At 41.1% G+C, this 26,266-nt stretch overlaps 1 protein-coding gene across 1 annotated transcript in view; it reads right to left on the minus strand.

The window, feature by feature from the left end:
- Window positions 1-7,114: 7,114 nt before the first annotated feature.
- Window positions 7,115-26,266, minus strand: part of VAV2 (vav guanine nucleotide exchange factor 2) — a 3,316,635-nt gene continuing 3,297,483 nt past the window's right edge. Inside the window, exon 29 of the mRNA XM_044058536.1 lies at window positions 7,115-9,375. Coding sequence (XP_043914471.1) covers window positions 9,337-9,375 — 39 coding nt within the window. The 3' untranslated portion in view covers window positions 7,115-9,336. The remainder of the gene's footprint in view (window positions 9,376-26,266) is intronic.

Consider the following 26,266-nt stretch of genomic DNA (forward strand, 5'->3'; position numbering starts at 1 on the left):
CCAGCATGTTATGTTTATTGTAGTGACAAGGTTTAGGTCCCTAGATCATGTAGCTCGGAGGGATTGGGATTTCTTTAAGTGGAGCATGTCCAACAGCTCTGGGTTTGACATAGCTTTGTATGTTAGGCAGAGATCACCCCGAGTAGGCAATATGCGACAGAGTAAAGCTGGAGTTTTTTGAGACGGTCTGCGTAGAGCATCTGTTTGAGGCTGGTAATTCTCTTTGTGAGGTATTTCTGTAGCCTTTCCAGTTGTTGTAGATGTCTTGTGAGGTACATACCAAAAGGGGCATTGTACTCTATAATGGGTCTAATGAGTGATGAGTAGAGGGGAACAATGACCTCTTTTTTCCTGGATAAGAAACCTTTTGTGATGAGGTGTGCTACGTAGAAGGATTTCCGGACTACTGTGGCGATGTGATTATCAAAGGAGAGACTACTGTCCACCTGTGTCCCAAGGTCTCTTATCACACTTTTGATGTTAAGTAGACTACCGCCTATGCGGTAGTTCATGGGTACTGAGTTTTAACCAAAAGGGATGGCAATGCACTTTTTGGCATTGAGCTTGAGGCCATGGCTTTGACACCAGGCATCTGTCTCAGTGAGGCCCTTTTGTAGGATGTCCACATCATTAGGAGTTTTGATTATGGCTTCTAGTTTGCAGTCATCTGCGCACTTTGTTAGCCAAAGACCTTCTGTGTTAGCTTGTACTTCAGAGAAGTAGATATCAAACAGGAGAGGACCTAGGACTGCACTCTGTGGTAATCCACTTGTCACTGGTCTGAAGTTGGATTTAGAGTCTGCTACTTTCACAGTGTGGGTTCTGTCAGTGAGCCAGTTGGCAACCCATCTTGTGACATAGGGATTTATACCTAGTTTAGTGAGTTTATCTATAATTCCAGAGTAGGGGATGGTGTCAAAAGTCTTGGCGAGAACTAGATAGGCTGTGTGAACCACCTTAACCTCATCCATGGCTTTGGTGACTGGTTCAAAGAAGTCTAGCAGGTTTAGGAGACATGATATGCCTTTTAGAAACCCGAACTGGGTAGGGTCCAGAGTCTACAGATTACCAATATCATTGTTTATAAGTTCCATGATGATACATTCCATAACCTTGCAGACCAGGCTCATCAGGCTAATGGGGCAATAGTTCCCAGGGTCAGTGGTGGCTCCCACTTTGTGGAGTGGGATAACCATTGCTGTGCACCATTCAGTGGGCCTGAAGTGAGGCTATGATTGAACATGGTACTTAGGTAGGGTGCCAGTTCATTCTGTAGGTCATGTAGAATGCAGCCTGGGATGTTGTCAGGTCCCATGGATGCTGTGTTCTTGGCTTTGGAGAGAGTGTTTTTTTACCTGTGCAGCCATGATTACAGGAACTTTGCATTCTTCCAGTATAGAGATGGGCCCTTTAGGGGATGAGAGAGGGGTAAAGTTAGCACTGAACCTATCTGCCAGGATGTTGGCAAGAACAGTTGGTTTGTAAATTTAGTGCTATTGTGCTGTAACTCAGAGCAGATCTGAGTGTTGCCATTGAGATTCTTGACATAGCTATAGAATGCTTTGTGATTGTCTTTAGAATCAGTGGAAATTTTGTTTTTGTAACTAGCTTTGGAGTATTTTATGAGGGATCTCAGCTTCTTACTGAGGCTGACCACGGAGTTCCTCCAATCATGGGATTTTACTCTTTTTTGCAACAGTTTCTTTCTTCTGTTGTAGAGTTTGTTTATGGCAGGGGACCACCAGATTGGCTTCCTTATTTTGGGGGATAGCATCTTGGTTCTGTTAGGGATTGCATGATCCATGCACTCGTGTAAGTGCTTATAAAGTGCAACTGTACAGGATTCAGCAGTCGTACCTCTATTGTCTGTCAGCATGGGTGTCGTGAAGTTTGCCACTTCTGTCTTAAGAAGCGTGAAGTTGGCTTTGGAGAAATTTTTTATGGTGGTTTCCCTAATGGGGGGTGGGGGTGGGATGTGGATGTCTAGGGTGAGTTGCTTGTGGATGGATCTGACCAACGAGGAATTGACCTCTGGCATGGAACACCGGTTGCCCATGTTGGTAATGACCTGGTCTAGGATATTGCTGCCCCTGGTGGGGGTGTGGATAAGTTGATCCAAGAAGTTGGAATTTATGAATTCCAGAAAACGTTGAGTACAAGAGTTGGTACATGAGTAGTTTTCCCAGTTCATGGTGGGGTAGTTGAAATTGCCCATTATTAGGGTGTTAGGTTGTACCCTAATATTTTCCAGTGTAACAAGAAATGAGGAGTGGGAATCCTGGGGCATGGTGGGGGATCTGTAGCAAGCTACAGTTTGGATTGCGGTCTTGCCCAGAGTTAGTTGCACTTGGATAATCTTGGATGCATTATGCTGAGCAACTAGCCTGGAGGTGTGGATATCCTTAATGAATATGGATATGCCTCCGCCTTTAGTGCTTCAGTCCAGGTTAGGTGGCCGAAAGGTGTGGTATGAATTACAGCCTGGTAATGCAGGGGTGCTCTCTGGAACCTTGATCCAGGTCTCTGTCACTGCACAGATGTCGATGTTCTCCATTTTAAGGAGTGCCTCGAGTGAGTGCATTTTGAGGTTTAGACTTTTAGCATAAAGTAGCATTACCCTCAGATTTTTCTTGCTTGTACCTGTTATGGTGGTGAATTTGTCATTTGAATCTTGCCTAAAAAAGGCACTATAAGGGTGGCAAGAGCCTTAGCCAGTATCCGGAATCCCAAAGGTGACACATGCAGGCCATCTCTGGCAAAGCATCGTGGTTTGTTAATCATGTCATCCCTGGCAGACAGATACTGGATCCCCTTAGAATGACACCAGAAGCTTAGCCAATTGTTGAAGTCAATCATTTTGTCCTTGTACTGTGGTCATTGGAGACTCAATAGTGAGACATGCAGATGTCCCACTCACCAGGCTGAACAAGGAGAAAGTCATGGTCAGCTGCCTATCCAGTGCCAGTATTCACCAAATCATGCATACACTCAGGTCTCTTAGTAACAAGCAGTGCTATAACTCTGCCATAGTTCATGTTGGTGTGAATGACTTCAGCTGTACCTCACTGGACTATACGAAGAGAAACACTGTCGAGCTAAGTATGTGTCCCAGGCAGGTATGTCCCTAGCCTTGAGCAGTATACTACCCTCACCTAGAATGATGCCACAGTGTAAACAAAAATGACTGATCTCAATAACTGGCTTAGTTTTTGGTGTAATTCCTAGAGGAATCCAGTTCCTGTCTGCCTGGGAAGCCATGGTCAACAAACCCATAGCCGGCCTTAGGCATAGGCCAACTAGGCAGTTGACTAGGGTGCCGCTCTACCAGGGGTGCTTTTTCAGTGTTTATTTAATGTAGGTAGACCAGGATAGGGGCACTGGGTGGTGTGGTGGGGGGTGCTGTGGAGCCCTTTTGCCTAGGGCACCAGTTGACCTAAGGCCACTCCTGACAAACCTCGCTGCTTTGCACCTAGCAGCCTTTGGCTTTTGGCTACTGGCTAAGGCTTTTGTCTCCCCCATACTGCTTTTTTAAGGCAAGGTCACGAAAACAACATTACCAACATGAAATTAACCAATCAGAACAAAATAAGGGTCATGCTGCTAGGAGCTTAAACAAAAAACTGCACTCCTTGGAAGCACTTCTGTCACTAGAAGATGTAGATGTCTGTGCAGTCACAGAAACCTACTTTAAGGGCTCAGAGAGTACTCTGGCCCTGCAAGGCTACAATGCCTTCCACACCTTTGGACTGCAAAATAAACGTGAAAAACAAAGGAGGTGGTGTTTCAGTCTATATTAGAGATAAATTCATTTCCCATCTAGTTAGACCGGACAACTCCATGGAGTTACTCCAGGTCCAGGCTATGGTTTGTAAGACCCCCATTCAAGTCCTAGCCAGTTATAAATCCCTCTCCATGGGTCACAACACCCACAAAGCCTACTTAACCAAATTGTAGACAATCCAAATTTTACCAAACACATTGGTTATGGGGGATCTCAATCATCCCACCATCTACTGGGAAACCTACTCTAGTCCAAACTCGCTATCATAAAAGTTCCTTAATTTTGTGAATTCAAATGCCTTAGAGCAAATTGTACATAGCCTGACAAGAGGAATAAACATTCGAGATCTGGTCCTCACCATCATGTCAATCAGGTGCATTGCTGCAACTGTTAGACCCTTATTAGTTAAGACTGACCACAGATCAGTCAGCTTTGAACTGACACTAACTCCAGAACTCACAAAAGTTTAAATCGGACTACAAAATTTCACCCAAAGCAAACTATACCATCCTAGGTGAAGGTATAAATGCATTCCAAGTCTCACCCCAAGCTGAAAGTGGTAACCACACCGAAGCTTAAACTAAAGTCCTGTACAATCACTTGCATAAGTGTATAAACTCGGCTGTACCAGACAGAATCAAAGCCAGAGCCCCAAGTAAAATCAAACTGCCATGCTGGACTTTCAGTATCAACAAGACTCTAGAATAAATGTAAAAAGTTGTTGTCCAAGAAAACAAAGGCAAGGACCCAACAATGGAAAAGCACCCTCTACTCAGCCCAATCATGCAAATAAGACATGTCACGTTCTCCAAGACCTCTTTTGAGAGAAACCTAGTAAGTACTGCCAAGGACAACCATAAGGCCTTTTACAGCTATGTACATAACCTAAAGAATAGGTCCCAAGCATGTGCAGAACTGGTGGCTAACAGTATCACATACACTTACCCCACAGAGACAGTGAACCTGCTAGTGGATAGGGTTTGTGAAAATTTAACTCCCTTATCCCCTCCTAACGTACAACAAACCCTCCCCACAAACTTCACCCCCCACCTTACATATCTGAAGATCAGGTCCTCAAAGCCCTGTCCAAGGCAAAGAACATGGCCAATATGGGACCAGATGACATCCCAGGCTGTCTTCTAAACAGGCTAAAAAAGCAACTAACCTTTTTCAATCATAGCCTAACCTACAGAATGGAGAACAGCTACAGTTATTCCCCTCCACAAAGGTAGCCTAGCAACAGACCCAGGGAATTGCACACCCATAAGCCTGTCCAGCCTCATCTGTAAGGCCATGTAATGTATCATTATGGACCTCATAAATAAAGAAATAGGTGACCTCCAAACCTGGGATCCTACCCAATTCGGCTTCGTGAAGGGGAGATCCTGCCTGTTAAATTTGGTGGATTTCTTTGAAAGTGTGACCAGGGGCAATGATGAGGGCAAATCTGTGCATTCAGCATACCTTGACTTTGCAAAGGCTTTCGCCACAATCCTACATTCAGGCATCACTGATAAACTTAGCAAACTAACTAGTTCTCAAACTGAACACACATAATCAAAATGGGTGACTCCACATCAACCAGCAGACCTGTTACCAGCGGGGTGCCGCAAGGTCAGTGCTGGGCCCTCTACTATTTGGTATATACTTCTCAGAACTTCAGGTCAAAACTAAAAGGTTGGGACTGACCAAGTTTGCAGATGACTGCAAACTAGGTGCAATCATTGAATACCCAAATGATGTCAGTATACTCCAGGAGGGTCTCACACAGACCAGTGACTAGTGTATTAGTCACAGTCTCAAACTGAATGCAAAGAAATGCATCATCATTCCCTTCAGCACAAACAATGTCCCTTCACACTATCAAATCAACAACAATACCCTAAGTACCCATGAAGTGGTAAGGGACCTGGGATTGCAGGTTGAACGTGACCTTAACTTCGATGACCATGTCTACTGTTGTAAGGAAAGCTTTCAATGTAGTTCACTTGATTAGCAAAGGCATCACCTCAATGGCAAAAGAAGTTATAACCCCCCTATACTTGGCACTTATACAGCTCATAATTGAGTATAACGCCCCATTCAGTATGTATCATACTAAGCACCTGCAGCAATTAGAGATACCTCAGAGGTTTCTAACAAAGAAGATCAAGGGCCTCCAGCATGTGCCTTACATGGACCGACTAAAGTCCCTGTCACTATACTCTGTATCATATAGACTTCTTAGGGGAGACTTATGCCTGGACTACAGAGCAACACAAGACCCAAACCTAATAAACTTACTACATATCCATAAATCAAATGGGTCTAGGGTGACCCATTCCAGGGTCTTAAATATGTCCTGCGACTTAAATAGGACATGCTGGAGGAACAAATTTATCTCCTAGTGACTGCCACATCTTTGGAACAGGCTACCAATTCATGTAAAACAGAGCACCTCTATGACACTGTTCAAGAGGAACCTGGATGTGTGGATGAGGCACCGTAAATTCTTACCAGGATAGCATCCACAACCCTCCTGGACATGAGCAGTGATCACTAAATGCAATCTTGGGTACTGATTAGTACTTCTATGGTATTACATTGGGTTGAAACGGCTAGGCTTAAAATGACCTCCGGTTCGATAGCCTAGTAATCTCATCTGATCCTGTGTTAATCCTGATTTGCCTCAATTGTATTTTTCAGCAAAAAAATGAATAAATAAATAAAATGTCAAATAAACATTATATATCATAAAACACACAAAAACTTAACAAGTCATTCCATAGACCAATTGTCAATAAAAATAATGCATAAAGATAAAACTTTATACACTAGACCTTATGTTCATCAATAACCTAACAATGGAAAAAAACTGTAATAGGCTACTTCATATCTACATTGTGGCACTTTGTGGCTGAACTACCTTGATGCATTTTTCACCCATCTTTTCATACCTAAATAATGTGGCAGGTTTGTTAATAAAATGTTTTGTAAAACTGTATTAAGGATATGCCCACATAATTCTACTGTATCAAATGCCCTTGCTGTATTTACTAAAGTATATAGACGTACCTCCTTGATATTCGAGTATACTTGCGTCACTGAAAGTGAAGTTTGCTGAAACTGTTGGTGACATCAGCACAAAAAAAAATAATCAAGATCTTATGCAGGTTTTTTCCTTAAAAATGTGGTTATATATTGTATAACTGGAATGTTGGAGGAAAATGTAAAACAACAAAGCACTGGAGATACTGCATGCTGTGGTGCACAAAGTACGTCCAGAATGTAAAAGAACACCATAATAAAATTTTAAAAAAGAAAACTGCAAATAAAAAAAAGGCAACAAAACACTTAAGCAAAAAGGAATGTAAGTTTTATTCGCAGTAAAAATCATGACTGATAGTTAAATTTACATTTGTTTTAATGGTTTAATGACATGAAAAAATGTAGAATGTCATGCAGTTGTTATTCCAGCAGCTAAACAGCTGATCTGGCAGTGAACTCTACCCAGAAATTTTCCTTCATCTATGGTTTAATTCACAATTTTATTTCTTTTTTTTTCTTCTTATGATTAGTGTAGTGCAAAAAAATCAAGGCATTTACACATCATTTCCCATTTTTAAAACATTTTTAAGTAACAGTTTATTTTTGAAACCAACAAAATATATACAATTTTGTGCCACCATAAAACTTCTATATTTTTATTATTCACATACATTGTGGCATTTTGTCAAATAATTATACACATACATACACATTAACACTCTCACGCACATATGCACAAATCAAAGAGTTATTACAACAAAAGATGTCTGAAGGAGAACTGAAATCATGTGTCAGTCATTAATCAATTGCTACATCAATATATGTTGTGGCTACATTACCAGTAGTGATTTAGTCAAAGGTGAAGTCAGTTGCTGAAGATAATAGCCTGGCAGAGTGTATATGAGATTTTATTTCTCAAATAAGACTCTTCATATTCACGGTAAAAAAAAAAAAAAAAAAACATTTTGGCTGAATGAAATGAAAGTGTAGGCAAAAGGTCATTACCTTCCAATCCATATGACAAAGAACAGCCATACAGTTTCTTTGTGCTAAAAGGTAATGCATGCGCTTTACTATTTGCCATATTGAGCTCACAAAGACATACTCTAAAGGGTTAATTTTTAGAGGCCCCTTATATTGTTACTTTTGAAAATCTGTGCAAAGACCCCCAGGCATTAAAAGGAGGTTTATTTAGTGCAGCAGAGCACAAAGAATCACTGAGAATTTTAAAAATGATAATAAAAATTACAATTTGTGATAACATTCATCAAAATTACCACACCAGAGTCTATCAATAGGACAAAATAATGTTCCTCTATATGAAACTTTCAGAACAGATCTATTGAGTTACATAAGATTTAATATAAATGAAGCTTTAGTCTTCATATGGGACAATCTGTTATATTTTGAAAATGAAAAAGCAATTTGTTTTAGGTAACCTTCTGTAAATATGTTTTGTATATTATCAACAATGCCCATGAGCTGGTTGTAATTCATTTTAAGGCTCAGCTTTAGTACACTGTTCTCTCACCATATTTGCAATAAAATATCCATAAACCTGTAAAAAAACAACTTCTGACTTCCTTCTGTGCATACAGAGAAAAAGCATACAAGTATGCATTTTAAACAGTTACGCATGCTTTTACTTACAATGATCTTAGATTTCACACATGATATGGTACCTATCTAGCCCCAACAGTAATTTATGTGATTTTTTTCCCAGCACTTTATGCAACAAAAAAGCTGCCCAGGAGAATCGTTCCCTGCTGGGAATAAAGGACTAACTACATGACAGTCAGCTCTAGACATGAAGCAAGACTGATGCTAGAAAAGTGAAGAAAAAAATACATGAACTGTGCCTCTAAAGGTAAATGGTTGCCTACTAATGCTTAATTGTGCAACATAAAATGAGGAACCAATTCCTCTGATCCCTTTTTGGAATGTCTGGTTTTGAATCAAAATCATGGCTTCTCAGGTGTGCTTTATTACAATTTCATGCTGGCTGCTCTCTTTCCCTTGTTTCACACTGCTGGCTTGGACCCTAAGCATGAATTTTACTGATACCCATGAGAATCAGAAGACAACAAACAACCAGCATCACCATACCACTAAATATATTGTTTTTTAAATAATGAACTCAGTCTTAATCACTGTGTCACTCACAAATTACAGTACCTCCCCCTTGCATCTTTCTAGATAAATCCAGTAAAACTGGTTTTGCAGTGCAAATGACTATAATGGGAAATAGTTTTATACTTTTCCTTTTGTTATGTGTTCAAATAATTCATTTTCAAACTAGATTCAATTTCTTTAAACATCTTTCTATTTACAAGAAAAAATTACAAGATATGCCCAATGTTCCAAGGGCTCTCTCAACTGAGTTTTCTTCTGCTATACAAATATTTCTTGATGGTTCACTGTAATACTAGAGAAAATAACTTTTGCTGATTGCTCAGTATTCTGGCATTTGTACTTGTGCAAAGGAATGGCTTTTAAAATGAACAGCTGTAGTGTGTTGGCTACAGGCCTCAATCTTCTTCCACATATGTTGAGGGAAACCAACCAATCTGAAAAAGAAATGCAATTACAGTCCATTATTATTTTATCTTAGTGTCCACAGCTGTACCTAGAGCATGTATTTACTGTATTTTCAATTGATGAGGTTGGCTACTAAGCAATAATTTTGTAGTTGCTAATCAGAGACAAACCACATTACAACAAAACTGCTTGACTCTGTTATCATGCTTTCAGTGTTCTGTTCCACTTCTCTTGAACAAAGTCAGATGAACTTCAGAACAATGTGTTATCTCCCTTGTCCAAAACACACACACAGAAAACAAACGTGTGAAACATATAAGTTTGCGAGTCAGAATACATCATTGGCAGCATTTTAAAGCAGTGCTTTCTTTCCACATACTGATCTCTTCTTTTCATGCTCATGTTTGTCTGAATTTTAGCCAGTCTTGACACCGTTTTCTTGTTCTTAACAGTACTGCCTGCCCGTCTTCCCCATAGACAGACTACCTGTACTACACGAACTGTCATGCAGAAGGACTGAAAAACAGGACAAATCACTGTACTTCAATGTATTTGAGATGACAAAGCAAATCTCAGTACACTGGCTGAACTTAAGGTGCATGCACTGAAGGCACTGAACAGATGGGTATGTATTTTTGTAGACATAAATACACTTCTCTAACCAAACCATGATCAGATGGATAGTCCAACTTTAATAAAGTAGCAAAACAACTACATACTTAAAATTACGGAATCTTTGTCTTCAAATTCACCTCAGGATTTTCACAAAGAACACAGAACTTCTAATTCAGTAATGGGCAAAAGGCATGAAATTCATTTTATGCATAATTCATTCTCCTCTGCTATACCTGTTCTTGTTTCCTGACTGACCTTTAACCAAGTCTGTTTATTCTTTCTCTCAGCCAGTCAGCAGACTACATTGCATTTCAAAGAGAAGACTCCCATAGCAATTTACTAAAAGTCTCTAATATAAGAGCAATCTTGGATAGATGCTTCACAGCCCCTAATCACATGTTAATGCTACCAATATGGTAAAGCCTTCGGTTTGAAACTTTATTTAGATGCCACTGCCACATATTTTAGGGAAGGTAAAAGGCCAACAACATACAGTAGCATTTCACATTACACTGTTTTTATGAGAGACACTGAGTTATCTCTCAAATATGCAAGGGGAATACAAAACGAAATATATACTTTCACTTAGTAAATGCAAATATTTACATATATAAGTATAGAATATTTTCAGTAGTGTCAGTAGCACAACAGGAAGCATACTCACCTTTGGTGCTGAAAGATCAGAATACTGTGAGTTCTATGCCCATGTCATATACTTGAAATACTTTGTAAATTTCAAATACTGACTCTACAATGTAACATAAGGGGGGTGTCTGCACTCCTGACTATGCTGTCCTTTGGATGACATTTTAAATTGAGGTCCCTAATGCCTGAGTTGGTGGCAACTCAGGTGGAAGTAAAAGATCCTACATCACTTAGTGAAAAAAGAATAGGGAAGTTTCATGGGTGCCCTGGCCAAATTTCCTCTAGTCAGTATGAATACCACCTACTGGAACTAGCATAATTAACAAACAATAAAACTTGAATAATTAAATAAATAAATAAAAATCATTTTTCAGGGTCTACTAGGCCTGATTGAAAGCCAGCAAATCCTAAACATAACTGCCTGGCTGTACCCATAAGACACTACTAACTGGAGTGCTTATCATTCTAAAAATATGTACTTGAACATTAGTGAGTTTTGGTGAATAACAAAAACACTGCATACAGCATTTTACAGCTGGTAAGTCTATGCATCCCCATGGGCAGATCTCCACACCATACTTTTATACTCTCATTCCAGGGTCACTCTACATTTGCAGAAAGAGCAAACATTAAGGTTGAGTAAACATAATTAACTACTGACAAGTATTTTGTGATATGTACAACTCCATAAAACCCAGTGTTCAGAGCAATTTATGACTTGCTTATGAGTTTAGACATTTGAGACCTGCTTTGTAAGATGGCTTATTTAACATGCACAGCAGTCTTTCAGCATTGTCTTTATTACTTTGTCCATTCTGGGCAAAAAAGAACTTTTACATTCTCACCATAATGTTCTGCCTGTGTTGCCCATTTTCATTCTTCCTCACCATGTGGGTTTGAATCAGATCCTTGGATCCATCTCAGCTGCTTTCTACAGCTCTTGAGCTCCTTCCTTACCCATAATGCTGTAGTCTCCCTCCATACCTCAGATCTTGTTTTCTGCTTTTTGTTGCTAAATAACAATGTAAGAAATAATGATTAAATAAGAAATGTAAGGGGATGGAGAGAGGGGAGTTGAAGAAGAATGAAAATAGACAACACAGTGGAACATTAGGATGACTACATAACTTCTTTATCTGATTATGTCAATTTTCATTCATTCCTCAACATGTGGAACAGAGTCATGGGAGGGCTCTAAGAAAGGATATTCTGTTAAGCCAAAGGCTGCTCTTCCCCTAGAGACCAGATCAACTTTGAAATGAGCAATAAAAGTATGAAGATTAGCCCAAGTGGCTGCAGCACAAATCTCATCCATGGAATATCTGGACAGAAATACTGAAGAGGTTGCCATGGATCTAGATGAATGAGCTTTCAATGGTTTAGGAAGGAATAAACCCAAGCTTACTGCAGACAAAGGAAATGCAATCTGTTAGCCACTTACCTAAAGTTATTTTGGTAACTGGCTTTCCCAATCTTGATTTTGAAAAGGAGACCAATAACTGATTTGATTTCCTGAATTTGTCATTTCTATGCAGACAGAAATGTAATTGTATGTGGACATCCAACAAATGTAAAGTTTATTCCCCTTTATTGGAGAATTTTGGGAAGAAGACTGGAGAGTTGATACAGTGATTAATGTTGAATCCTGACACCACCTCAGGAAGAAAAGATGGATTGGTTTGCAATGAAATCCCATCTTTATGAAAAATCAAATAAAGAGGTTCAGATAAGGCTGGTAGTTTCGAAACTCTCCTAGACAAAGTAATGGCTACCAAAAATATTGTTTTCCAAGTTAGAAACTTTAATACACATTTTGCAGCTAGTTCAAATGGTGAATGAGTCAGGGCTTGTAACACTAAATTCAAATCCCAGGGTGAAGTAGGATCGATAAAAGGGGGGGGTCTGTAAAAGGGTTTCTTTTATAATTGCCTTACAGAGTCATGATGAAGCTAAGGTAGACTTATCAACTGCGACATGAAAATTAGAAACAGCAGTCAATTGTACTTTAACTGCTGATGAACTGGACCCTTCGTTAAAAACAGAAGCCAGAAATTAAAGAACTGTGGATACTAGTGCTGAAAAAGGATTGATGTTTCTTTGTTATGCCCAAAAAACAAATCTTTTCCATTTACATTTAGAAATCTTCCTAGTGGAAGCTTTGTAGGAGGACAAAAGAATGTGACAGACAGAGGAGGAGAGCCTGGGCTGTCAAGCTATCAATGGAATTGGAAAAACTATGCAGTTAACGTTACACCCAAAATGTCTGGGTGAATTATGTCTGTTGGGTGAGACAGAAGGTCTAGAATTGGATCCAGGATCCAAGGAAGATGAACTACATGAGGCCAAAGGAAGGAGAACCATATCTGATGAAACCAGGAGGAGCAATGAGGATTATTGTGCTCTTCAATTAGGATGCCTTATGAAGAAATTTGGGGATCAATGGAGTTGGGGGGTAAGCACAGAGGAGACTGGGGGGGTCAATCGTGGAGGAGAGCATCTCTTGGTCACTCCCCTAGTGGGGGGATCAGGGCCAAAAACCTGTTGCACTTATTGTCGAGGGGAGATGCGAAGAGGTTGCAACATGGCTGGCCCCATTGATGTAATATCTTCTACTCAGTTTTCTTGTTGAGAGCCCACTCGTGAGGTAATAAGATGGACCTGCTCAACTTGTTTGCTATCACATTGGATTTCCCTGGAATATGCATTATCAGAAATTGATTGGATGAGAGCACCCTCACAACTTCTTGACATAAGGGGTAAGATATGGTTCCTCCTTGTTTGTTACTGTACCAGACTACTGACATATTGTCTGTCTGAATCACAATAGTTTCTGAAGGGAGAAAGTCTTGTAAGGTCTGCAGTGTTAGGAGGACCTGCTCTCATTTCTACAATTTGATATCCATGTTGGCATCTTCTGGGGACCAGCGGTCTTGGACTGCCTTTCCCAAGAAGGGACTCAACACCCAAATCAGGATGCGCCTGTGGTCACTATGGCCTTGGGCTGAGGAAGCATGAAAAGTTGGCCCTGTAAAATTTTTCTGAGCAAATTCACCATCTGAGACATCTTTTTCATGCCTGAGTTATTTTGATCTGGGAGAATAAGGGCTGGTATAGGATGGACCACTGAGTTGCCAGGGTCCATTGAAGAATTCTCATATGATATCTTGCTAGTGGAACCAGAATTATGGCAGCAGACATCATCCCTAAAACCTGTAGAATCAGTCAGGCTGACAGTAAGGAACTCTGAATTATCTTTTGGACATGAAATTGAATAATTTGCACCCTTGACAAGAGAAGGGAAGCTGTTACTAATATGTTGAACAATGCTCCTATGAATTCTAGCAGTTGAGTTGCTTATAGTTGAGATTGATTGTAATGACTATGTTAGCACATAACTGGAGTACACAATCTCTTGCTTTGATCAGTAGATGCCTGGTTGGAGCAGTTATGAGCCAATTGTCCAGGTAAGGAAACCACTCGGAAAATGTATAGTCTCAAGTGAGCCAATACTACAGGCATGCATTTGGTGAACACCCTGTGGGCTGTTGTGAGGCCAAATGGCACTGCTTGAGCTAGCCAGAAGTGTAGGTATCTCCTGGATCACCTGTTCATTTTTATGTGATAGTATGCATCTCAAAGATCTGTTGAGCACATCAGTTGTCCTTGTGCAGGAAAGGAAAAATGGACTGAACTGGGACCATCTGGAACTCTGTATATTGAACCGATTTGTTCAGATTGCTGAGATCCAAAATTGGTCTCCAGTCCCGTTTTCTTTGACACTAAAAATAATCTTGAGCAAGTTCTGGACTCCTCCTGGTCTGGGGGACCTCTTGGAAGGCACTTTTTTTTCTAGCAGTGCTTTTATTTCTACAGCTGCTGCTTTCCTCTGACCTGGTGGAACATATGGAATTTTGTTTACTGTTGAAGGAGTGAAAAGGGAATTATATAACCTCTGGAAATAATCCTCTACACCCAAGTATCTTCTGTAATATCTAGCCAGGCACTCTCGTGCAGGGATAAATAACCCCTGACTGCCACTAGAGGTGGATAATCAGGCCTCCTTTCAGAAGCACTGGTAGGGTCTGTCAGAGAAGGAATCTCTGGACCCTTGGTTCTGTGTGCTTCCTCTGCTGCACAGGTGGCATCTTCAATTAGTGTTCCCCCCCTCTGTCCCTGGGGGATCTGTCTATCTGTCTCCATGTAGGTCTTGGAAAAGACCCTGGGGCTTTCTAAACCACATTTTCTGACCACCTTGTTGATTCCTACAGAAGGTTCTTTGAGGAGTCAAAAAACATATGCCCACTGCAGACAGAGTCATACCATCTTGGTCACCCCTTGAGAGTATGTCTTTAACTTTACGGCCAAACAAGGAACTTCCATCAAAAGGTGCATTGATGAAGGAGGATTTGAAGGGCTCTGCAAAATCACACAGGTGCATCCAGGCATGTCTCCCAGTGGAAACGCATGTCTGCTAGTGGAAACACCTGAACCCACTACCCTAGAGGTACCTTCGGCTGCATGTGAAATGAACCTCATGGATGAATTAGTAATGGACTGTAAGGTAGCCAACTGTGATGCAACAGACGTCTGTGGCTCAGCAGTTATTGTTCCTGAGAAGGATTTGGAGAGTTCTTTAATCAAATCTCTCTGAAGTCTGGTAAAGTGTGCCAAATAGTTCAGCAATCTAAGTGTGAAAATCTATGAAGCATAAACATGCTTCCCATATCTTTCCATCATCCTACACTATCTGTCAGGGGGGATGAACAGATGAACTCTGTTCCGCGAGTTCCTTCTTTGTGGCCACCAGTATGACCATGGGATCTACTGGTACTCCTTTGCACCAAAACTGTTTTCTCTTTGGCGGTGCCAGGATCTTATCTGGTCTCTTGGGGATTGGCTCAACTGAAATGGGTTCCTTCCACGCCCATCGAGAAATCAACTCAATGAGCTTGTTGGTGTATGGAGTCATCCAGGAAGTAGATGGGCCAGACCCAAACACCTCCTGAAATATTGCTTCCTTTTGGGAAGGGTTATTGGTAGACCAACCACCCCTTTGCTTAAGGATCTCTAAAAGTTCTCTAAAGGAGACATCATTGGGTGGTGATCTTGGGGGACTCTTCCCCTTCATCGAAATCAGTATCTTCTGTGAATGACTCCTGAGGGGAGTCTAAGTGCCTTCTCTTGTACTTTCTCTTCCTAGGGACTTCTTTGTCGGGGTACTCCAGAGAAGTATCAGAAGAAATAAGGATACCCTGTTGGGTGGCCTGGAGACTTTGGGCTAGCTGTCCCTGTGGAGTAGAGTGATGAGGTCATGGCAGAAAGACATCTGGGAACCAGATGGCAGATCTGAGGGGGAGGAACCGTCTGAATTCTAGAGCAGAATACTTTCTCTACTACCTAAAAGGCAGAATGCCCCAGGGAGAAGGAAGCAGATGGAGCCAAGAAGACATGCTTCCAGACCATCAGTCTCTCTGACCCAAAGGCAGTCCACCCTAGGCAGAAGTTGGAGCTGAGCTGACCAATGCCAGAGCCCCAAGGGACAGACACAGCTCTGACAGCTTCTGAGTTGACTCTAGCACCTCAGAGCTGACAAAGGCACTTCGACTCCGACAGTCATCTAGTTCTGACACATTCGAAGCTGGTCCACTCAGAGAAGTTACAGACAATCCTGGGAAGCTCAGATCCAAGGGCTCCAAAGCTGAAGAATGGATTGAAGAAGGGGCCAAGATAGGTGGAGTGATACTAATAATGGTGTCTTGACCCAAAGGGGTAGGAACTGAGAGAACTCCTATCTGTATCTGCACAGAGAGAAACGTCCTTATCATTCGGTCCACATCTGCCACTGTAAGACTCTGGGAAGAAGCTAAACATGGTGTTCTAGAGTGTCGGCACCTCTCTAAAAAGGGGGAAGGTAGCCAAGAGGGGATTGAGTCCAGAGAGGAAGCATAACGGGTCCCGGGTAGCTCTTTTGACTTTGACAGAACCGGATCTGATGAGGCAGACCTTGCATCTGAGGCAGTCGGATACAATGATTTAGTCTTGGGATCTGACCATTTCAAGATTTTCTGGTCTGGTTCCTTGTTCTGATCCAAAGTAGTAGTGGAGTTTCTAGACAGTTCATGAAGCCATTTTCTTGAATCAGTTTGATCTGCCTTAGAGGGTTAAGCTCCAGCCAGTGACTCTGAAAAAGTTGTAGGGAGAACTCCCTTCAGAATCAATTTATTTTTCCTGTCTAGTAAAGCCTTTGGATTAAAAGATTTACAAATCTCACAAGAGGCATTCAAATGAGCAAGGCCTAGACAATAGACACAAGAGTCATGGGCATCAGATAAAGGGATCTTGTGCCCATACTCTTTACACATTTTGAAACAAAGGATTTTTCAGCCCATTATGGAAGTAAATAGCAAAGAAGAATACAAAAGAACTTATTTATTTTTTTATCAAGAGGAAAGGAAAGGAAAGAAAAACTACCAACAATAGTAGGAAGGGTTACCAAAATGATAGAAAAAGACAGTTGGGTGAAAACTACCAACAATGGTATTAAAATATACACAGAAAAAAATGTGTAGGAATAAGGGAGGATAGCTTATAACCAGCATGAAATATAAAACAGAAATACAGTAGAAAAGGGAAAAAGGTATAAAGCAAAAACTTTTATAACTCACTAACTACTCAAGAGCTGACAGCGACCACGTCTGTATGTGAAGGTGGCAAATGAGATCTGAGGTATGGAGGGGGACTACAGCATTATGGCTCAAGTGTTTGCAGTAGCCACGAGTTGTAAAAGGTGGCCGAATAGAATCCAACCCCCCATGTTAAAGAACGAATGAAAATTGACAACATCAGATCCACATATTTCCCCTCACTGAAGAGGCTTTGTATGTTTTTTCAGTACACCTCTTCTAGAATTCCCCTGGTATTAAGTGTAGAAGCCATGGAGCTAGACATAATGCAACTTATACGAATGACTATTCTGTTACACTACTCATGAAAGAGCTAACAGCAGCACTTGATGTAGGGGAAACAGTACGTACTGTTTATCATGACCTTGCTAATGTTTTTGACAACTATTCCACTTAGGAGAATAACTGACAAGTTAATAGCACTAAACCAGAGGTTATCTGCCTAGAGAAATAGGACTTATCAGTAGATTCCTATAGGGGTCCACATTTTTCCTTCTCAAATATAAAACTGGCAAATGAGCTAAGAATAGCAAAATATATTTATGCCTGCAAACTGGGCAGTAAGTTTGCTTTAATAAAATTTGTTGACTTCTAAAAAATGCATACACTCACCTGTACTAGTGACTTCATCTTTAATATCATTAAATACAACATAGTGAGTATTGGCAAAAAGGACATGAATAATGATTACAAAACAAATTACAGAAAGTGTCACCATTATTAAGGATCTAAAGAAATCAAAGATAAAGTACAGTTGCGCACGTCCTAAGTAAGTGTAACAGTAGATGTTCAAATCTCAAGACCTCAGTGAAATATGTTCTCTGTCCCTGCGCTACCTTATACTGGCAGTTTTCAAGAGCTCAGAAAAAACAAATAGCAAAAGACAACCAATAAGCAATCATTTGCCCAGACAACAATTGACCCTTCTTAGCTCTAGTTCAGCTTTACTGAAGGGCTTAGTTCTGTCAAGGTATTACTTGAGCTGCCGGTGAACATCCAAGGTATGCAGCATCGTGTCTCCCTTCTGTGTAGATTCAGGGTAAATTCAGAAACAATGTTTAGCAAGAAAAGGATTAGTGCATAAAAAAACACTGTCCTTGTGGAAAATCAGATAAGGCTGGTCCACCATGACAACTTTCAGCTCAGAGACTCACCTTGCTGAGTCAGAGCAATAAGCAAAGCAGTTTTCCAAGTGATTAACCTCAAATCAACCTGAAAGAGAGCTCCAAAAGGAGATAAAGTAAAATTTTCAAGAATATATTTGAGAACCCTAGGAGAAGGAATTTGCTTTCGAGGGGGTTTCAAGTGCAATACTCCTTTCATAAACTGTTTGGCAGACAATATGAGATAGATAAGCAAGATGTACTTTGATAGATCCATCAGAGAAGCCATCATTGAGTAGAGCATATATTTTAAAACTAGATGAGTAAACACCATACCGGGCCTTCTGTTATCAGTTAAACAGCACCTAGAAAACCTCTTCCATTTGCAAACATAAGATTTTCTAGTTGTAGGTTTTCTTGCCTCCTTCAATACCCACTGCACATCTTCATAGGAAAAAGTGCCTAAAAGGTATCAAGTTAGAATAATCCAGGCTGTCAGTAGCAATTGTTCTAGGTTGGGCTGCAAAAGTTGCCCTTGACACAGAGTGAGCAGATCCAGAGTGTGAGGAAGGCTTTGGTAATTGCCCTTGGCCAGTCCCATTAAAAGGGAGAGCCAACTTTGCCTGGACCAAAAAGGGGTCACTACAATGATCTTTGGTAATTCTTTCTGAATCTACAGAAGTACCTTGGGTATCAGTGGAAAGGGGAGAAATGCATAAAAGAACATTCCCATCCACGGGCTCTAGAATGCTTCTGTCCTTCAAGCATAGCTCCAAGGGAATCTCAAACAGAGGCAAACAGAACTAATTTTTTCCCACATCTGGACCATATTCATGCAAATCTCTGTCCTGAGCTATCATTCATGAGGGTCCAGCCACGATCTACTTTGTCTGCCAGTAAATTTTGCTCTAATGGGATGTATGATGCCTGAAGATTCAGAAAATTCTGTAAGGCTAGCTTCCAGGTCATCATTTCTGTCAGTGAGGGTATGACCTTGTACCTCCTTGACTGTTCAGGTCCACATGACTGTGGTGGTATCTCTGACCAATAAAAGGGGGCATGGGGACTAGAAGTGTTGAAGAACTTTTAAGTTAACAGTTGGAAAACACTGGAACCACCACAATGCTTAAAATCAAACAATTCTTATTTAATTGAGTAAAAACAAGCGCTTTCACGCACAGTAATCGTGTGCTTCATCAGGTTACAAAATTTAAAACTTAAGACATTCCTTATATACAAAAAGTCAAAATATTAACAAACAATCAATCAAACAATTTAAATTAAATCATTGAGTCAGCTTATTAACTAGATAGGAAATACTGCCCATAAAAGGTAGAGCAGGAAACCATCAGAATGTTAACAGTCAATCAAGCAACTAAGTCAAATCATTAAGACAGCTTATTGACTAGATAGGAAATACTGCCCGTAAAAGGTAGAACAGGAACCCATACTGATATAACCATTTTCATTCAAAGTGTATTATGTGTATAAGGAAACTTTAAAGGTTATATTTAAAGTCTATTGACAAGATCTATTTTCCTAAATGTAACTATTTATCATAACTATTATAAACTAATAACATTAAGGTAAGATAGGTGCTATATATGTCAACAATGAATCTACTACTAGATATGCATAAGAAAATCTAACAGCCATTTATAAAACAAATAGGCAAATAGAAGAGAAAAAGGAAAAACAAGTGAAATACAAAGGGGAAAGGGAAGGAAAAATAAAATAAAATATGTGGAAGAACTTTTAAGTTCTGAATCACTGCTAACATTTGTTTGGTGTTTATGTGCAATGTACCTTCTGAGGGGCATAATGTGTCTTGCACTAGAACTTTCCTGGACACTGTTTCCCATACAAAATTTGATGAGTTCATTTGGACTGATTGAACTGGGATCTGGAGGGATAAGGGTAAGTTTGGATTGAGAAACATCTGGTCCATCTACTACTATAACTCTTGTTTCAAAAACTGCAGTACTGGTACCTGGAACTCCAAACGAAGCAGGTGCTGGGTCCAACAATATGTTAAGTGTCACTGAATCTTTCTCATTTGGAATCTGGCCAGTGGTGTTACAGGGATCATTGATGCCATGAGGTCTAAAATTTTGAGAAACCCTCTTGCAAAGGCAGCTTCTTTAGGACAGATATCCCTAAAAATGTTCTGAACAGTCAGGACTATGTCTTCTGGTAGAAAGGTCACACTTCCCAGGAAGTGAATTATTTGTCACAGTATGAGACAGGACATTAATAAGTTCAACTTGAAGTTGGGAAAATTGGCATGTGATAAGCATCCTTCAGATGTGAATTCAACATTATACAGTGGTCTGAAAGAAGGGGTAGGACTGACTGCAGGATGAGTATTTTGAATTTGGGTACTTTCAGAAAGGTATTTAGGTACACCAAATCTAACATTAGAGTCCTTTTTGTGTACTAGAAAAGATTCTGGTGTAAAATTATTTTCATTTTTGTGATGTAGGAACTTGTTCAATAACCCCTGCTTGCAAATTGTGAGCAGAAATGATTTCCCTGGAGATGAAGGATTTCATGTTCACTACCAAGAGTATCCTCAATGAATTATTCTCAGCACCCACTTGTCAAACTATTGGTGACCAGGCCACTGGGTTGGGCTAAAGCCTGGGGGAAGGAGAAAAGGGAGGAGGGACAGGAAGAATGAATAGGATGCCCTGAGTCCTGATATAGTCATTCTTTAACAGGGGAAAGATCTTTTTTGGGAAAATAGACCCTTTTATTTGGTTTGGAACTGTTATTCTCCTGCTGTTTCCTGTTGGTAGCCTGAATCTTTTTAAAATGGGCCTATTTTTTGTGCTGCTCATTGAAGTAGGACACCTTATAAAGTCTGAACTTGTGAGTATGAAACATTGTAGATAACCCATATATCAATTTACTTTATCATCTCATTGTTTGAGAGTCTAGCTAGCAACAGGACCAAATGCAAATTCAGACCTTAAAGCAGCATTCAAAATCACATTTTTTTATATCTTCAGAAAAAAAATTCTGGTTATGTAACCAAGCTAACCTTGTCAATAAAACAGAAGTGGCTCCATTTCTAGAAATAGTGCCTGCACCTTCCAAAACACTCCTCATGTTTCAAAACCTGTCACATTAGAAACAATCTCATTCATATAACACTTCTGCTCAGCAGGCAGCATCATCATCTAAACTGTAAGCACAATGCAAAATAAATTTCCAAACAAAGCTCTGATAATTTCAAATTCTGAAGACTAACTTATTAGAATACGCCAACATTTTTCCCCTGAAATTCTAACTACTTGCACATTTTATCTGGCAGTGTTGGGTTAGAAGAAGCCACGTCTCTCTCTTGTTAGAGCTAGGAGCTAGGGAAACTGCAGCTGCAGTTGACAAAGGAGCGAAGCGAGCTGCAAGGTCACAGTGTTTTCCTCATAGCCTTGTTACAAATGACTATGATGATGATGCTTTTTAGGAACTGGTTCACTAGCCAATGGGGTTTTATATGCAGTTTTACAGACATCTTCTATGGCCAGTAACAGAGGAAGAACAGCCAAAACATTTGGAATCGCGTCCTCAATAAGATCATAAACTCTACCAGTCTCTGGCATAACTCCAGACTGATTCCAGTCAAACTACATCTCTACACCTAGCTAGCACATGTGGAAAGGTGAACACTTGCTTTGGTTTTTGAACCTGTTCACCTTCTGAAGAGTCAGACTGGATGGACTCAGAGTGCTCAACTGTCTGCATCAAAGACCCCCATCAAAATTTGTGATGTTAGACTGATTTCTATAGAAGCCTAGCTCCACAGTAATTCTGAATAGCCTCCAAGATTAGCTGATTATAAAGCACTCTTAACTAAGGAAAATAATCTTACTGTCTGTCATGTGGTGAAGTTTCTGTTTCCTCTTACACTGAACTATACTAAAAGACAAATCTCAGGACAGAGTATTAACTCTGGCAAGGGATCTTTTATCCTGGACCTCTCCTGCACCTAAAGGGTTTGGTTCGCTTGTACCTGAACCAGGTACTGGAACAGCCCTGGAGAATGTGTTTGACCCACATACCATAGGAGGCAGTAAGCTCACACCAGATGGTTATGGGAAAAAAGGTAATTGGTCTGCGAGCCATCTTAAGGCAACAACAGATTAACAAAAAAGAAGTTATGTACTTACCATAATGTTCCATGTTTGTAGTCCATCTCGCCTACATTCTTGCTGGGGTTTGGAGCCAATATTCGGCTCCGACTCAGACGATAGTAAAGCTCGAGAGCTTTTACTGGCTCAAGGCTAACCCCTATATCCCATGGTGCCTCACGGCAATTCCCCAGATCTTGTTTGCAAGAAAGCAATAAGTACCTAACAGGTATGAAATTATCAGAAACTGTATGCATACAGACAAAAAATGATGTAATATTATCCATGCCAGGTGGTCAGCAACTACAACCAGGTCAGACAGCATCAGTATAGTCCACCAGATCCTCCAGAAGCAGGAAGGGGGTAAGAGGGAAGGACGCAAGAATGTAGGCGAGATGGACTACAAACATGGAACGTTATGGTAAGTACATAACATCTTCATGTTATGTAGTCCTATCTCGCTGTAATTCTTGCTGGATGGGACAGCGTCCCTAGCACCTTTATCCCGGGTGGCTCAAGCGAAGAGACTCTTCAGCATAGTGGACCCAAAGGATGACCTGTCCTGGGAGGCCAAATCCAATTTGCAATGAGTGACAAAAGTATGTGGTCTTGCCCAAGTAGCTGCTGCACAAATAGTATCAGTTAGGAGGCTCGATCTAAAGGCACATAAAGTAGATACTGCTCTAGTAGAATGGCCTTTTACTCTGTTGTGTAATTGTTTGCCAGCAGTTTGATAAGCAAAGGAAATGCAATCTGAGAGCCATTTTGAAAGAGTAACCTTAGAAACAGGCAAGCCCTTATTTTTGTCAGAAAAGGACACAAATAATTGATCTGATTTTCTGAATTCTTAAGTAAAAGCTGAGAATTCTGTGAACGTCTAATTGGTGCAGTCTGTACTCAGACTTATTACAATGGTTTGGAAAAAACACTGGTAGCTCGATAGTAGTGTTGAGATTATGCTCTGAGCATACCTTGGGAAGAAAGGAAGGATTTGTCATGAGTGAGACTCTATCCTTGTGGAAAATAATGTAAGGAGGTCAAATCATAAGGGCTTGCAGTTCTGAGACTCTCCTAGCAGAGGTTATGGCTACTAAGAATAGTATTTTCCAAGATAACAATTTCAGATCTGATGAAGAGGAGGGCTCAAAGGGTGCAGACATTAATGATGTGAGAACTAAATTTAAGTTCCAGGGTTCTCATGGCTGTTTGATCAGAGGCCTGAGAAGTAGAGCTCCCTTCAAAAAGGTTTTGGACAAAGAGTGTGACATGATGGGATTTCCCATGAAAACAAAATGGGAATTAGAAATGGCAGCTAACTGAACACTAACTGTAGTGGCTGCAGCTCCTTCATGAAAAATTGATGCAAGGAAGGATAAAATAGACTCTATAGGAGCTGTATAGGGATCTAGGCCTTGGTTTACAGCCCAAATAGAGAACCTTTGCCATTTGCTGGAGTATAACATCTGAGTGGAAGGCTTATGGGATGAGATCAGAATGTGTTTGACTGAAGGGGAGAGGGAGACGCACCTGGCTATTCGTGGAACTGGAGCAGCCATGCTGTCAATTTGAGGGTGTGGATGGTGGGGTGGAACTGCCCTGACTGACGAATTAGGAGGTCTGGAGATGGTTCCAGAATCCATGGTTCCTCCAAAAGATATGGCCACAGGAAGGGAAACCATACTTGTTGAGGCCAGTAAGGAGCAATGAGGATCAGGGAGTTCTCCTCAACTGTTTTGCTTTTTGTATTACCTTTGGGATGAGAGGAAAGGGTGGGAAGGCATAAAGAAGTCCCGGGGGCCAATCGTGGACTAGAGCATCCCTGGGTGACATCCTCGGATGGGGAATTAGGGCAAAGTAGCTACTGCATTTGGTGTTCAGGTGTGTGGTGGATAGGTCACAGCAAGGCTGGCCCCATCTGTGAAAGATCTGTTTTGCAACTTCTGCATTCAGGGACCACTCATAAGGCATCAGAATTGCTCGGCTGAGTTTGTCTGCTATCACACTCGATTTCCCTGGGATGTGCATTGCTACCAGAAAACATTGAGAGTCCATCACCCATTTCCAAACTCTTAATGCCTCTTGGCAAAGTGGGTAAGATTTGGTTCCCCCTTGCTTGTTTATGTACCACACGACAGACATGTCTGACTGGATCACAACTGTCCCGGTGGGAAGAGAGCTGTGAAGTGCTTGCAACGTATATAGCAACACGCTCATCTCCAGAACATTGATGTGCAAGTGGCTCTTGTGGTTCTGACAAGTACCTTGGACTGTCATTCCCAGATAATGCCCCTCACACCCTATCTGGAAAGCATCTGTGGTCAAAACTACTTTCTCTTGGGGAGGAATAAGTGGACGACCTAAGAGAAGTTGTTCTGTATGCAACCACCATGTCAGATCCTTCTTGCAGGTGTTTGTTATGAAAATCTGATGAGACAATGGAAGGTCTTGCATTGACCATTGGGCAAAGAGCTGCCACTAAAGTATTCTTATGTGCAGACGGTCTAGAGGAACTAACAGACTGGAGGAAGCCATAGTCCCTAGGACTTGAAGGACTACCCTGGCCTGAACTTTGTAACTGTTTAGCAAGGATCTGACTTGATTGCGTAGAGACCCTATTCTTTCTGGTGTTAGTCTTGCTGACATGGTGGTTGTGTCTATTTCTGAGCCTAAGAATACAATGTGCTGCGAAGAAGATAAGGTTGATTTTTTTTTTAGGTTGACTGTGATGCCCAAACTGGCACACAAGGATAGAGTCTCATCCCTGGTTCTGATGAGTTGATGCTTGGTGGTAGCAGTGAAGAGCCAGTCATCTAGGTATGGAAACACCTGGAATCCTTGACATCTCAGGTGAGCTGTTACCACTGCCATGCATTTGGTGAGCACTCTGGGGGCTGTAGTGAGACCAAAGGGCAGTGTTCGGAACTGAAAATGACTGGCTCCCAGCCGGAAGCGTAAGTGTCTCCTGGAGCACCTGTCCATTTTGATGTGGTAGTACGCATCCTGAAGATCTAGTGAGCACATCCAATTGTCTTTCCCGATAAAGGGGAATATCGACTGCAGAGTGATCATTCAGAACTTCAATTTTTTTATGGACTTGTTGAGTCTGCTGAGATCTAGAAGTGATCTCCAGTCCCCTGTCTTTTTTGGAACTAAAAAGAATAGACAGTAAGTTACGGATCCTATTTGCTCTGTGGGGACTTCTTGGATGACTCTTTTTTGCAGCAATGAGATAATGTCTGATGTTGCATGGTCTAGCTGAATGTGTGACACATCTGGTAGAGACCGGTTTGCTGAGGGGTGGGAAACAAAGGGAATCAGATAACCTCTGGATATTATGGTGAGTACCCAACGATCTTGCAAAATGTTTAGCCAGGTACTTGGGTAAAGTGATAGATGACCCCCGACTGCCTCCAGAGATGGACAGTCGGGCAACTCCTCAGAGGCAATGGAAGGGACGATCAGAAAAGGTTTCTCTATCTCCCTGATGTTGTGGACCTGCTCTGCCGTGAGGGCGGCGTCTTCCATTATATCCTCCCCCTGTGCCTCTAGGGGAGGGTTGACCTTGTGCCTGAGGGGAAACCTTTTTGGGATTTATGGTACCACATTTTCCCTCCTGTATTACCCTTGGGATAGGGTCTAGATGGGAGGGAGAAATGGACTCCGATGGCAAATAAGGTTTTCCCTTCCTGCTCGCACCTGGTCAAAGTCTCTTTCACCTGGGGTCCAAAAAGAGATGAACCA

The sequence above is a fragment of the Protopterus annectens genome, chromosome 16.part0 (assembly GCF_019279795.1).
Source record: "Protopterus annectens isolate FY-2018-M chromosome 16.part0, PAN1.0, whole genome shotgun sequence".
Taxonomy (NCBI): domain Eukaryota; kingdom Metazoa; phylum Chordata; order Ceratodontiformes; family Protopteridae; genus Protopterus; species Protopterus annectens.